The following is a 13,474-nucleotide window of genomic DNA, read 5'->3' as shown; positions in this document are numbered from 1 at the left end:
CAGTCTATTTAAACATTTTGCACCAACATGTCCTAATCTAGCATACCAAACATTAATTGATACAGCAGTATAAGCAAAAGAAGCATTCTTATTATCACGAGCAGTCAGAGAAGAACCAGATACATCAGAGTGATTGTTAACTATAGAGACATCTAGTACAAAAAGACCTCCACGCAGATATCCCTTCCCAATGAACTTCTCACAACGAGTCATAACCAGACGGTCAGACTCAAAAACCATCTTAATTCCAGCCTTATTTAGAAGGCATCCGGAAATCAGGTTTCTTCGGAGGGAAGGGACATAAAGCACATTTTGCAACAGTAAATGTTTTCCAGAACAAAGCAGTAATTCTACTTTTCCTCTACCACTTACCTCGGAAACGCTGGAGTTTCCCATGAAGATTTGTTCTCCATCAGTGATAGGCTCAAAAGTTTTGAATGAAGCTTTGTTGTTGCAAAAATGTCGTGAAGCTCCAGTGTCCACAACCCATTCGTCTGGATTTTCCACCATGTTGGCCTCAGTTACTACTGCAGCTACTAAATCAGCATCTTCTGTGTTCTCCATCAGGTTAGCCTGGTTCTTCGGCCTCTCGTTGTTTGGTTTCTGACCATTCTGACTCGTAGACCCTTTGCGCTGATAGCATTGGGCAGCACGGTGGCCTCGTTTTCCACATACATAGCATTCACCACTATTGTTCCCTTTTTTCTGAATTTTTCCACCCTTGCCACGAGTGGAATTGTTATTCTTATAATTCTTCTTTTGGTTTCTAGAATTGTCACCAGGTTTTGATTTCTCAAAGCCAGAGTTAGTTTCAACAATATTAGCTTTAACATTGTCAGTAAGAGTAACAGACCTTTGAACCAGGCGGTTTTCTTCCTCGATATTCACGCTATTAATTAGTTGTTGCAGTGTGTAGCTCCTTCGATCATGTTTCATTTTATTCTTGAAGTCCACCCAGGAGTCGGGCAGTTTGTCAATCAAAGAATCACATAGGACTACTTCATTAACTATCCCACCTTCTGCTTTCATGTCACCGACTAAATTTTCAAACTCATGTACCTGTTCGATTACAGGTTTGGTGTCCACCATTTTAAAGTGTAACCAACGACCCACAGCATATTTGCGTCTCCCCACATCATCGGCCCCATAATCTCAATCATTAAATCCCAAATTGCTTTTGCAGATTTGTATTCAGAAAACATATCAAACAACGGGTCACTTACACGTTGGAGAATGGTTGTCCGGGCAATCTTGTTATCTTTTTCGTATTTGATGCGAGCTGCCTCGGCTGCTGATGTATCTTGCGCTGATGATGACTTTGGGTCTTTGGAAGCATCTGTAGACTTCGAGTCTGTCGCAGCAGTTGAAGCCGTGGTCTGCAGTGCAAGCTGTGTAGTAGGCGCATTAAATTTCGCAGGGTATGCAAAAAGGACATAGTCCACATCCTTTGATTCCAGAAGCATGATTAATTTTGCAGCCCATCTCTTGTAGTTCAAACCACCAGTGAGTGGTTGAATAGGAGCAATATCTGACACAATGTTTGGTATTGCTGACATTTGTGACTCGACTTGGTATATAAATGTTTTTAACTGTTGGAGTTTTCTGCACTGTGGATATACGGTTTGGAACGAAAAGGAAAAACCAAGGTTCTGTATCGTGCGTAACACACTACCTTAAAAACATTTACGACCAGGGATTGAGTCTCATGCTTTCGACAGGCAAAACAGAACAAACTCGCAGGCAATAAACAATATGCAGGCTGACAGAATTTCGAAAGCAGTAGCAGTAGCGTTCTGCACTGTTTCTGTGTGTTTCTTACCATTCTGACAGCATGTATTTATAATACAATGTAGCAGAAGTGTAGCATCATCCCACCTCTCACTACCCACCTTTGTAGTGCTACAAAATAGCAGTAGACCAACTCTGCACACTCCTTCATGGAGTGGTGCGGACAAGGTCATTACATGATCCACAAAAATAGGGTAAGAAAAAAAGTTTTGGGAGCAAAACTTCCCACCCCACCGCACATCATGACGAGCCGAACAAGCAGTAGTGGTGTGCGTGTGGTTTACCTCTTTTCCCTTCTTATAACACTTCAAACTAGTTTAAAAGCCTTGGAGTATATAAGCAAGGAAATAAGAGGCTAATCTTTCAATGTGGGACAACATGAATAGGCTAAAAGAAGTCTTTCCCTTTAAATACTCCCAACAGCAGAATCCAATATCCATGATGCACTTGTCTCAGGACGTACCCTACTCCCCCTAAATATGGGCTTTGACATGTACCAACATTCATATCAACTTTTTCTTGTACACCCTTGCTGATTCATGTATCTTAGGACAGAAACGTCAGGTTTGTATTAATGTGTGGTGGCTGTGGAAAAGTATAAATGATAAACATAACTCTTTGAACTGCACCATGAATTACTCTCAAGTCCATGAAAAGATAAGTTAAGTCTGTTTAATTTCGAGACTCAATACTAAACTATACACTTTTACAGACTAAGGAATTCAACCCAAACCCAAACTTCTAATGTTCACGACAAGAATCAAATATCCACCCTACTACTGAAAGCAAGTTTTATGTGTAGCTTCTTTTTGAAGATAAGTTTTCTAGTCATATGAATGTAATTGACAAGACTAGGATCATCCGTTTTGAGTTTAGGAAGGCTAAAAGCTTTGCCTTCTAGCGATTTAATCCCAGGTCAAAAGCTACTAATAAAAATGCAGAGGCTAAGATCTTCAAATCAACAAGCTTCAGTACTAGATTCTACACAACAGTGCCACGCCTGAAAGCTAAGCAGGCGAGCCAGGTGATGCGGAATAATTTAAAAAAAAAAAAAAAAAAAAAAAAAAAAAAATTCACCAGATCCTAACTTCCATATCAGATAACCAAACCTTGAAACTAACTGAAAGTGAGCCAAGAAGTGCAAAAACCATTGAGTTGCCTTTCCATCTAGACATTCAGTGTTGCAATGACAACAGGTTTGAATAGCCGGTGTTTGCCTGCGGAAAACGCTTCTGATTTGTGAACCAACATTTACAAGTCTGTCATAGTCATTTGAAACATCTGCAGTCTCCATTTTACTTCTTCTTGCAAGAGTCCTCATGCTTAGCTTTAGGGTCATTTGGAACCGCTTCTTCAGGCTGTCTGGGTTGGGTAGATTCCAGCTTCTCCTGCAATGTAAATCTCACATACGTAACAAATTTACGAGAGAAACAATGGGAGGATACATACAGTCACTGATGAGTGTGCATCACGCACTAATGTCAAAACTTTAAAAGTCATGAAATCCGAGTGGTACTAGCAAAAAATAGAAGTAACATGAGGGAAATGAGTAGTAGAATTACCATTAATGTAGCATTTTCGAGCCTCAATTTCTCCATATCCTCTTTCAACTTATTCATTTCAGACTTGAGATTAACATTATCCTTGTTCAGGGAGTCGTAGCTCCTCACCACCTCCTCATATTCAGCCTGTATTAAAATTACAAAAACAAGTTGAGTAATGTGGAAATCCCAAGCTATTTTCAGTAGTACAGCTATAAGTCGTAACTGTATTCTTTTCTATTTGTTTCCTATTTTAGAGAATTTGGTTCTCATCATAGGAAAATGCTAATTGTGCTCAAATTTGTACCTGCTAACATGGCTTCAAAATCCTTTAAACGGAGTATTATTGGCCTTTAAACTCACCACAAATTCATCAAAGCAAACCACATTAGCCAGTGCAAATTTGAGTGCACTAGCATTATCATTTCATATATAACCGATCCAACATCCTATTATTTGGCTTATAATTCCTGGAGACTAAATTTTGTAGGAATTGTTTCCTTGTTTATGGCTGGATTATACAGTCACATTAGTATTAACAACTGGTCTTGTTCATGACCAAAATCGATGAAGAAAGAAAACCTTCTATTCTCAGAAAAAGAAAAGAAAAGAAAAAAAAAAAACACACACACACACACACAACAATAACATCAACAACTTCAATGGTATCAACGCTTTTTATTGAAAGAGGCAGAATCCAAACGGAGTGGATGAAAATAGGGAATTTTTAAAACTTGAACAAAAATAGGTAAAACTACTCTCTTTAATGCATTTGAGTCAAACAATTCTTACGTTTTCAAAAAAAAAAATAAATAAATAAAAAGCATTGGTGAAAAATAGAAATTAGCTCGAAACGAATTTAAGAAATGCGTTTTGGTGTAAAAATTAATTCTCCGCTAAATATAAGAAATACATAGTATACTATATTAATGAATTAATTTTCATTTACTGGTGCCAAACACATTAGCTTAATCAGTTAATGTGTTTGAAATCTATTCTAATTTCAATATCTAATTTTAATAAAGCAGAGTAAGAGGAGAACACTATGGAAATTTCAGAAACTTGAATCCTTGTACATGGAAATGCAATGTCAATAATCCCTGGGAAACATAAGAATTAACCGATATCATGATGGTTTAATATGATGTGGTAATTTTTAGATATAAAAATAGAAGTTATAGTGTTTTCCTGGGGATTACTGAGATTGCATTTCCATATACAAGGGTTCGAGTTTCTAAAATTTCCGTAGTGTTTTCCTATGACTGACCGCACGCTCACTCTGTTTTATTGAGATTAGAATAGATGCCAAAGCAAAAATTAATCTGTTAATAGAATGGAGGATGTATTTTTCATATTTACCGGAGTACTAATATTTACACCCGGCCTAATTTATATTTTTCACCAATGCCAAAAGTAAATATTTGAAAACATAAGAAACGCATTTATGATTCTCCATCTTTGCCTCCTATCCACTGTGGTCGTACACCTCCAAAGTCTCATCTTCTCAAATACTTCCAGTTTCTAGTAATGGAGGATCTGGTTCTTCCACTAACTTTCTCGTCATAAGAAACAAAAATTGAACAGGCAGAATTAGGTCCCATTAAGTTATGATGTTTATACATGGAAAAAGGAAAGATGGCTTCTTGGGGTGAAAATTGCAAGACCAAGTATGGGCATTGCTGTCTCACCTCAAGGAGGTTGGGATGCTGGGTTGTAAGCTGTCTGTTGGGCCCGTGGTTGTAATAAAAAATGTCTACACTCCTGCTGCACAACAGACAACAGACACTCTGACCAAGGCTCTTCCCAACGCTAAGTTCAAAGAAATGAGATACAAGCTAGGCTTAATCAATACCTTACAGCCCAGCGCCCCAGCTTAAGGGAGAATGTGGAGACCCCAAGTTATTTTCAGTAGTATAGCTATAATTCTTAATTGTACTCTTTGTTATTTGTTTCCAAATTTCAAAGTTCATATAAGAGTGATCCTATTATGCAGTTTTTAATTGCCTGATCCTTAGGAAATTTATAGGGATTGTTTCCCTGTTTATGGTTGGACATTACCAGCCACATTTAAATAAATATCTGGTCCTGTTCACAAGCCGAACAGATTAAGAAAAACTTTTATCTGATTCTTAAAAACTTCAAGAAAAATACCAGCAAACTAAACAAAATCACAACATCCTACCTGCTTCCTTAGCCTAGATCTCCTTGCAGATTCTCTGTTAGCTTGCTTCCTTTTCTCCCTTTTCAGCTGCCGTTCATCCTGAAGAAGCAGATATTTCACCTCAAATTAACAAAAGGTAAACACTGATACTTTCAAACAGCTTAAGCCTTAAGGACAAATATCATTTGAGTAGGATGAGTGCATATTTCAGGTCTTTTTTTAATAAATTCTAGAGACTGACTACACTCCCTATTTTTCTAAAATGCATAAAAGTTGGTACAATTGTGATATTATAACAATGAATGATTAATCTTTTTGAAATGATAAAATAACAAAGGATCTGAACTCAAATGAAGAACAATTTACTAACACTACCTGGACCGACACTTCAATGGGAAACCTTACAGCATTACGAGCGAAGCATATTTCTGGAGTTCTATTTAAGGAAGGCTGTTCTTTAACAGTTTTAGGGTCCTCCATACCTTCATTACTTTCATCAGTGGAAGTCGCAATGTCATCACTGCACATGATATGCAATAATAAGAAAGTGAAACGAGAGTTGGCAAGCAAGCATGACCTTGACAACGACAAAAGTAATGGACAAGAAAGCTCGTTCACTTCTCATCTACCTAGTTCATACTAAGGAAGGATCAGAGGATGAAATTATGAAGGATATCAAACCTTTGTGATGTCCCATGGACAGATCCTTCAGCATTAACCTCAAAGTTGTCATTAGTAATTGGCACAGCAAGCCCATTATGCCATTTTAACCTTTTTGCTGAATTTTGATCAATAGCCTCTGATGGCTTAGGAACCAATTCCACGCTTGAAGTAACTGCAGCCTAAGGAAAACAATATTAAAAATTAATATCTTTCCATGGACACCAGAAACACAACTATTCTGTTATTTATGTATATGAACTTAATTACAGAGTATTATTTATAAAAGTAGACAGGAAAGAAATCTTATGACTTGCAAATGAACAAAACAATCCCTCAGATATTAACAAATTTTCCAAACAATTTGTAACAAGCAAATATTCATAGACAGAATGGAGAAAAGCCAGCACACCACTGATAGGAAATAAAAAGAAAATTATTAGCAGAAAGCACTACTTACTAGCGTGACTGCAGGATGAGCATAAACAATTCCTTGAGGGTACATCATTGGATAAGGCATCCCATATGGGGGCATGAATGGCTACAAATAATGACATTCAATATTTATAAAGACTAAGTCAGTGGTTGCTCCTCCAGAAATTTGCCAACCCAATATGCTTTAGAAGTTAGAACCTAGAGAAAAAAAAAAAAAGGAATGCAAATAAGCAAAATTATCAGGTAAAAGAAGGCACACCAGAGTACCTGTTGAGGGGGCCACATGTGAATCTGCGGAACATGCCCAGTTGGTAGTGAAGTGCTTAAATATGAAGATGGTACAGGAAATTGCTGTAGATGAAGCAAATGTATAGCTTAAAACCAGTTTCTATTAAAAAATGATATCTAAACAAGTTTTATGCAGTGATGTTTAGGCATAAAAACTGGGGGAGGCCGGTGCTTCCGCTATATAGAGACTTATAGAGGGATATAACCTGAATAATGTCAGGAAGACTATTGCATCTCCCTGAGGTGTAGATGAATAGCTTCTCAGAAATAACTGACATGGATTTACCTCTCCACCCAGTTTTAAAAAGTGCTAAACATGTCGTGAGCCTTTGAGCAAGCACATATTTCCTAATAATAGATACCCAGGTAAGGTTTGCCTTTTTCTCTCATATTCCCATTATTAACATGTTATCATCCATTCTAACTGGTGAATCATAGTCCTAGATTGAACATCTCCAAACAATCTATATCAAATTTCTTTCATTTCCTCTATGTGCACTGCTTGTGAATTGTCTTAAATGAAGTCATCTCTAATATAGTCATTTCTTGCATTTCCACACCTCCATTTTAACACTCCCTTTTAACTTACTGCCACTTCAGGGATTCTCCCACCACACTGATATAGCGATTCTTGTATCATTGGAAACACAAATTGATTAGCATGGAAAATTTTCACCATCTTTTCCCACATAGCTCATCTTATCTCAGTAAAAATATATTAATATCCAGTTCCAACAACCATTTATAATTAAAGGGGCAATGAACCAGAGGAAAGTTAAAATTAATACTAACAACTAGTGGAGATCCCTTCAACTGAACTTTAGGCATTTCTTTTCAACAGCATGAGGGACTAACCTGTGCCGGTTGAGATCCTAGGTCACATTTTGGTGAGTTATTTTCCTCATCTTTACCCATTGTGTGCTTCTACACCTACAAAGGGTAATGCAAATGAGCCGCTGTGGAGTCTTGACATGAAGTACTATGCTTTTCAATTAACTTTTTGACAACTCAAGCAAATTCATGATCCTCTGAAGAATTAAGAGTTGTAAAACAAGGAAAGCAAAGAGTAGATATACGAAAAGGGGGGCATCAAATGCTGCTATAGACCTATAGTAGTAGAACAGATACACACCCTAGATAATTACATAATGAAATGTTGCAAAAATATATCACCTCTGACAGAGTGACAGAACCATCCCTTTGTCTATGTAAAATTTTATTTTCCATGATTTTATTGTTGGTTTTCAATCATCGCAAAGCATTTTACAACTACTATGGACTGGAAAAATGGCATTTCATCATCAGCTATTGATGGAATGCTGCAATTCACTTGCCACGTCTTTTTTTTACTATCCAATAATATAATCCCGTGGTTTTGTTGGACTTTACCTAAATTTAGGACCTGAAGAATCTAGCCCCAGTTTACTGATAGCTATCTCTGCAATAGAACGGGGACCATCAATAAACTGCCAACATTAGCAGATTATAAAATCGATAATCCAATTCCTTCATAAATCAAGCTCATTACTTCCAGGTTGAAAATCAGCTCTCCAAATTAAGCAACCTAAAATATTTAATCCCTAATGAACAACAGTATGAAAGTTAACAAAACATCAAAGTTTGCCATTCTTACACACAACAACAGACATTGCCACATTCTGATTTGCTACGGAGTAACATATATAGTGATCTTCCTTCAATCCTTTTTTTCCAATGCTATTTTTATTTAGAAAAAAAAAAAAAAAAAATTGTCTTAAGTTAACTTTCGACTCTGCTGTGTTAATTTAAGTACAATCGACTTCAAACGAAATCCAATACGAAGCAGGATTGATAACGACACCAGTAAAGGAATAATAATCGAGGAAACCACTGAAAAAACAGATAAAGTAGAAGGAAAATATGCACACGTCTTGTTTGATCAGCTATCCTTGCATTCAGGCTTTCTACACTATATATATATACATGGAATTGATATAAGCAAGGGAATATGGCTTACAGCAATCGAATTCGTGACTGAATGTTACTCCGTCGATTATAAAACAAAGGAGAAATGTAAAGCGGCTTTTTCTGGGAATGCGGGGGTTGAGTCTCCAGTGAACGACGGTGGAACGAAGGTATTTTTGCAATCTGCAGAGAGAGAGAGAGAGAGAGGGAGGGAAGACGAAGAAGACAAAAAGGTGGGAAGATAGGCCACGTCAAGCGACGCGTGGTGGTCTACTTTTCACACTTGTACAACTTGGCATACATTTGGCGTTTACATATCCAATTTCCACACTCTTGTTTCATATTCAGTTCTTCTTCTTCTTTTTTTTTTTTTTTTTTCGAAAGCTTTTTTTTTTAATGCTATTTTTACTTTATTAAGTTTATATCCAGAAATTCTAACGTAATACGAGTACTCCGTAATAAAATTCTTTTTTTTTAATGCTTATTAATTGACTGATATATCCTGAGTTAGAAAAATTTATTTAATAATTAAATATAAAATAAAATCTGACATATATAGTGTCACTGTGTCACATGAAAGTAAATATTTGCAGGACAGAAATGATGAAAGATTTGTCATATTACTTTATTTTATTAACTTTTAGTTTTTTATTTTACTTTACCTATTTGATAATTTGTCAAATAGTTAAAATGTATATCAGAAAGTTTTCACATGTGAAAGTCTTCTCACTTTATATGAGACAAAACTCTCCATACTTTAACGGTCGGGCAATGTCCCATGAAGTCATGAACTAATACAAATCGGTGTTCTTAAACCATTAATCTTCCCCTTTTAATTGAACTTATGTGTCTACACAAATTCATAGGAAAGGTGAGTCATATATATATATATATATATATATATATATATATATATATATATATATATGAGAGAGAGAGAGGTTTTAGTAAAGAACATGATCCCAGTAAAAAGTGATGACTAATTTGATTCATACGTTCAGCGGATAAGAGTTGTTAAAAAATAAGAGTTAAAGATGAGGGGTCAATTTTATAAATACTGCAAACATGAAAATTTATAATAATTTTAAAATTAATCTCATATTTTTTTATTAAAATTCGAAGCAATGATAAACCCCTAACAGGGCGTTTGGTTGAAGGGATTTTAAATTCTCTTCCCACTTAATTCCAAAAGCCATAAAATTTCCTTGTTTAGTTGAAAGGAATTGCAATTCTATGGAATTGCAATTCCTCCATTTTCATGGAATTAAAATCCCATGTCCCCCTGGGATTTTAGGAAGAAAAAAATATAGTGATGAGTCAAAATTACCCCTCCCTTATTTAACCTAAAATAAATGTTTGACAACAACAGTTGATATTTTGGACTTTATACTACTTATTTCCTTTCAATTCTCATGTATACCAAACATTGGAATTGAAATTCCCAGTAATTCTATTCCTGTCAACCAAACATTTGAATTTAAATTCCCACTTTATTCCCATAATTCATCTCCCATGGAATTGCAAATCCTTTCCCACGTAATTCTCCCTCTCTAACCAAATGCTCTGTAATAGACGGCTAAAATCAATCCTCACTTTTTACAGAAGTGCTATTCTAATTTAAACCGATCAAGTAGGACCAGGGCAAACCGAAAGCTTTATAAGTAATGCCAGCTTGCGCTAGTAGGCTTTTTCATATATATATATATATATATATATATATATATATATATATATATATATATATATTTGAATACTATTGACTCTGTTACAATGTAATATCTATTCATAATGAACTCATGACTTCCTATTTGGGAGAGTCGCTTTGTGCCACTAGACTATCCACAAGGTCATCAAAAGAAATTACAATGGAAATCTGTCTAAATGCACTTAATGTGATTATAATTGAATTACATGGTATGACCAACAATTACATTTATGGTAATTATATATAAATGTATTTAATTTCTATAATTCGTATGATTATAATGGAACGGGTAAGGAAATTATGTTTGGGATTATCATATAATTCATATGATTATCACTGAAATTAAATGTAGAGAATCTCCTGCGCAATTACAGGAATTATGTAGGAATTACTAGGCAATCTGCCTACGCAATTAAATATATGGAGCCTGGTCTAATTATAAGTGCATTGATATACTTTCAAAAAAAAAAAAATAAGTGCATTGATATACCTAGATAAATGTTATATAAGTTTGAACTCCAAACTTAAAGATTTGGAGATTAATTAAATGGGTAGATTACGGAATGTGTCTCAATTAATTTACATACTCTCAAATGTTTATACACTAATGTCTACAATGTTAAATTCATACCTTTTTTTTTTCATCATTGTTAAGATCTAAACCCTACACCATGCGACTGCTAGTAAAGCAAAGGCAAATTATAATGTGGACTAGGGCATGGTGGACCATACTCCAAAACGACGTCATTTTATTTTTAATATCAACTAGTATTTCCACCCGTGAGATGCACGGAATGGAATTATTGTAATATATTAAGAATATTTAAATCGATATATAATTATTTAAGAGTTAATTTCACCAGAGGTCGCTTATCTTTCCTGACAATTCCAAATTTAATCCTAGACTATAGTTATTAATTATTACGATTTATTCTATGTTATAATTCTTAAGTTAATATTCTTACTATTATTATTAACACTTAATTACTTTTAGATATTATTATTACCACTTATATTATTATTATTAGTTTCTTTTCAAGTTCTGTTAGTATATAATGGCCGTGAGGCACAATAATAATATAATCATTATTAAATATTCTTGTATTGTATTCCGTGAGTCACAATAATAATATAACAATAATTACATATTCTTTTAGGATTCCTATTACCATCATTAATTATTCCCTAATTTACCATAATTAAATAATTTGACCAATTATAAAGAAAGATTATCAAATAATGCACGGGACAATTTTTTAATAAAAAATTTTAAAAATTCATTAATAAAATATAATGTTCTCATAGTTTTTTCTTAAAAACTATTTAATAAAGCATTTATTTTAGAAATTGGTGGGTCAAACCGCTTACGGCAGTTTGCGGTGGATAGATCTCAAAAAAAAAACAAAAGCGATTTCAAAAAAACATTTGTCCAAAACGGACAACCGAGTCAAAAGTTATACCGTGCTGAAGTTTTGACACATTACAATTTTAAAAAAAAAAAAATTAATCGCCGGTTCACCCGGAGAGGTGGCCGCGGAAGATGCCGATTCTGGCCTTCATCGCCACGGCCAGCAACGCGATTTTTGCAACATTGATATATAGTATAGATATAGATTAGAATAGGAATAGTTTGCAGAATTATTGTACGAATGGGAAAGTAGAAATCAATATATTTTATTAGGAAGAGAGATTTTTTAGGAATTGGGCGGGAAGTTAAAATTTCAGGATTTTGTTATTATACTAGTTTTTTACGCGCATTGCGCGATTGGGATAATGCCCAATTTTATTTTATTTTTTTTTAAATAAGTACTTTAAAGTATATTAAGGCAGGATTATATTGAAATTGTTCATGCATAGATAATTGAAGGTTGAATTTGCGTGTTTAAATAGGTAATTCTTCTCCCGAAGGTTGAGTCTCCAACCCCAAGGGCCCCCCACACTCCGACCCGACAGAGCATTGTGGGAGGTTGTAAATGCTGATACGCACAAGGAATCTGCCCACTTTGGACATAATTCCCGCACTGCCGCCGCCGAGGTTCAAATCTTGGTCTCTTCTCCCAAATACTATCCACTAAATCATTGAGCTAAGCCGGTGCGGGTTAAATAGGTAATTTTAAGTTTACAAATGCAAGATAATATAGTCAAGATTGATTATAATTTTCAATAAAATAATTGTATAGGTATGATTGAAACCAAATACGGAACATAAGGGAGAACAAATAAAAATTAGGGCATAAAATATTAAATATATACTAATATTGTTTGAGGAGATTCCGACATTAGGATTTGTGGTTAAATTCTATTAAGACTTTAATATTAGAATTAGATTAATGGTGTAATTATAATTCTATATTAGACTTTAATATTAGAATTAGACTAACGGTGAATTAACGAAAAAATTAAATGGATAATCATATAATTAAGGATAAATTAGAAAATCTTAAAAGAAAAAAGTTAAAACCTGGACAATATGAACCATTCATTTGATTTAATAATTTGGCGGTCATTTTTTCTACTCAATGTTAATAATTAAATAAATTCGCTGGTCAAATCCGCTAACGCTAACCCCTAACTGCTGATTGTCAAACAAGGACATTGCGAGGTAGTTCTCCCTTCAATTTGTTGTGTGATTTGAATACTCTCTTTGTCACAAAATCTCTCAAGTAGTTAATATGGTTGGCTTTATTAATTATATTTTTTTAATTTTTTCATGGTATTAATAAAATACCTGGTAAATAAATATATAGCATTATTTTGTATTATAACGTTGATATTTAATTAGAAAAATAGTGCACAAAAAATATAATAGATAATGTAGTGAATATAATCAATTGATGAATTTGAATGTAAAAATTTTTACATTTGAGAAAAATAAAGACAATATAACTAATGAAAATATTTCTTTTAATTAATTTATTGATAATTAATAAAAAAAAATTTCACTGAATAAAG

General features: G+C 34.3%; 1 protein-coding gene across 7 annotated transcripts; it reads right to left on the bottom strand.

The window, feature by feature from the left end:
- Window positions 1-2,707: 2,707 nt before the first annotated feature.
- Window positions 2,708-9,057, bottom strand: LOC109147723 (G-box-binding factor 3-like). 7 transcript variants are annotated; one of them, XM_019295373.1, is made up of 10 exons: window positions 8,870-9,057; window positions 8,263-8,311; window positions 7,729-7,803; window positions 6,853-6,936; window positions 6,611-6,691; window positions 6,172-6,332; window positions 5,866-6,010; window positions 5,512-5,589; window positions 3,351-3,476; window positions 2,708-3,176 (listed from the first exon to the last, which is right to left on the bottom strand). In XM_019295373.1, exons 3-10 carry the CDS (start codon window positions 7,786-7,788, stop codon window positions 3,084-3,086), a joined length of 828 nt encoding a protein of 275 aa, XP_019150918.1. In that variant the 5' UTR covers window positions 7,789-7,803; window positions 8,263-8,311; window positions 8,870-9,057; the 3' UTR covers window positions 2,708-3,083. The 7 variants fall into 7 exon arrangements, with proteins under 7 accessions (XP_019150918.1, XP_019150915.1, XP_019150913.1 ...); XM_019295370.1 differs by lacking the exon at window positions 8,263-8,311 and adding an exon at window positions 8,047-8,212; XM_019295368.1 differs by lacking the exon at window positions 8,263-8,311 and adding an exon at window positions 8,047-8,212 and having other exon boundaries at window positions 7,729-7,797.
- Window positions 9,058-13,474: the final 4,417 nt, after the last annotated feature.

This window comes from Ipomoea nil, unplaced genomic scaffold (assembly GCF_001879475.1).
Source record: "Ipomoea nil cultivar Tokyo-kokei standard unplaced genomic scaffold, Asagao_1.1 scaffold2036, whole genome shotgun sequence".
NCBI classification, from domain to species: Eukaryota; Viridiplantae; Streptophyta; class Magnoliopsida; order Solanales; family Convolvulaceae; genus Ipomoea; species Ipomoea nil.
Note: the sequence above shows the minus strand (reverse complement) of the source record. Positions and strands in the feature narration are given on the sequence as shown.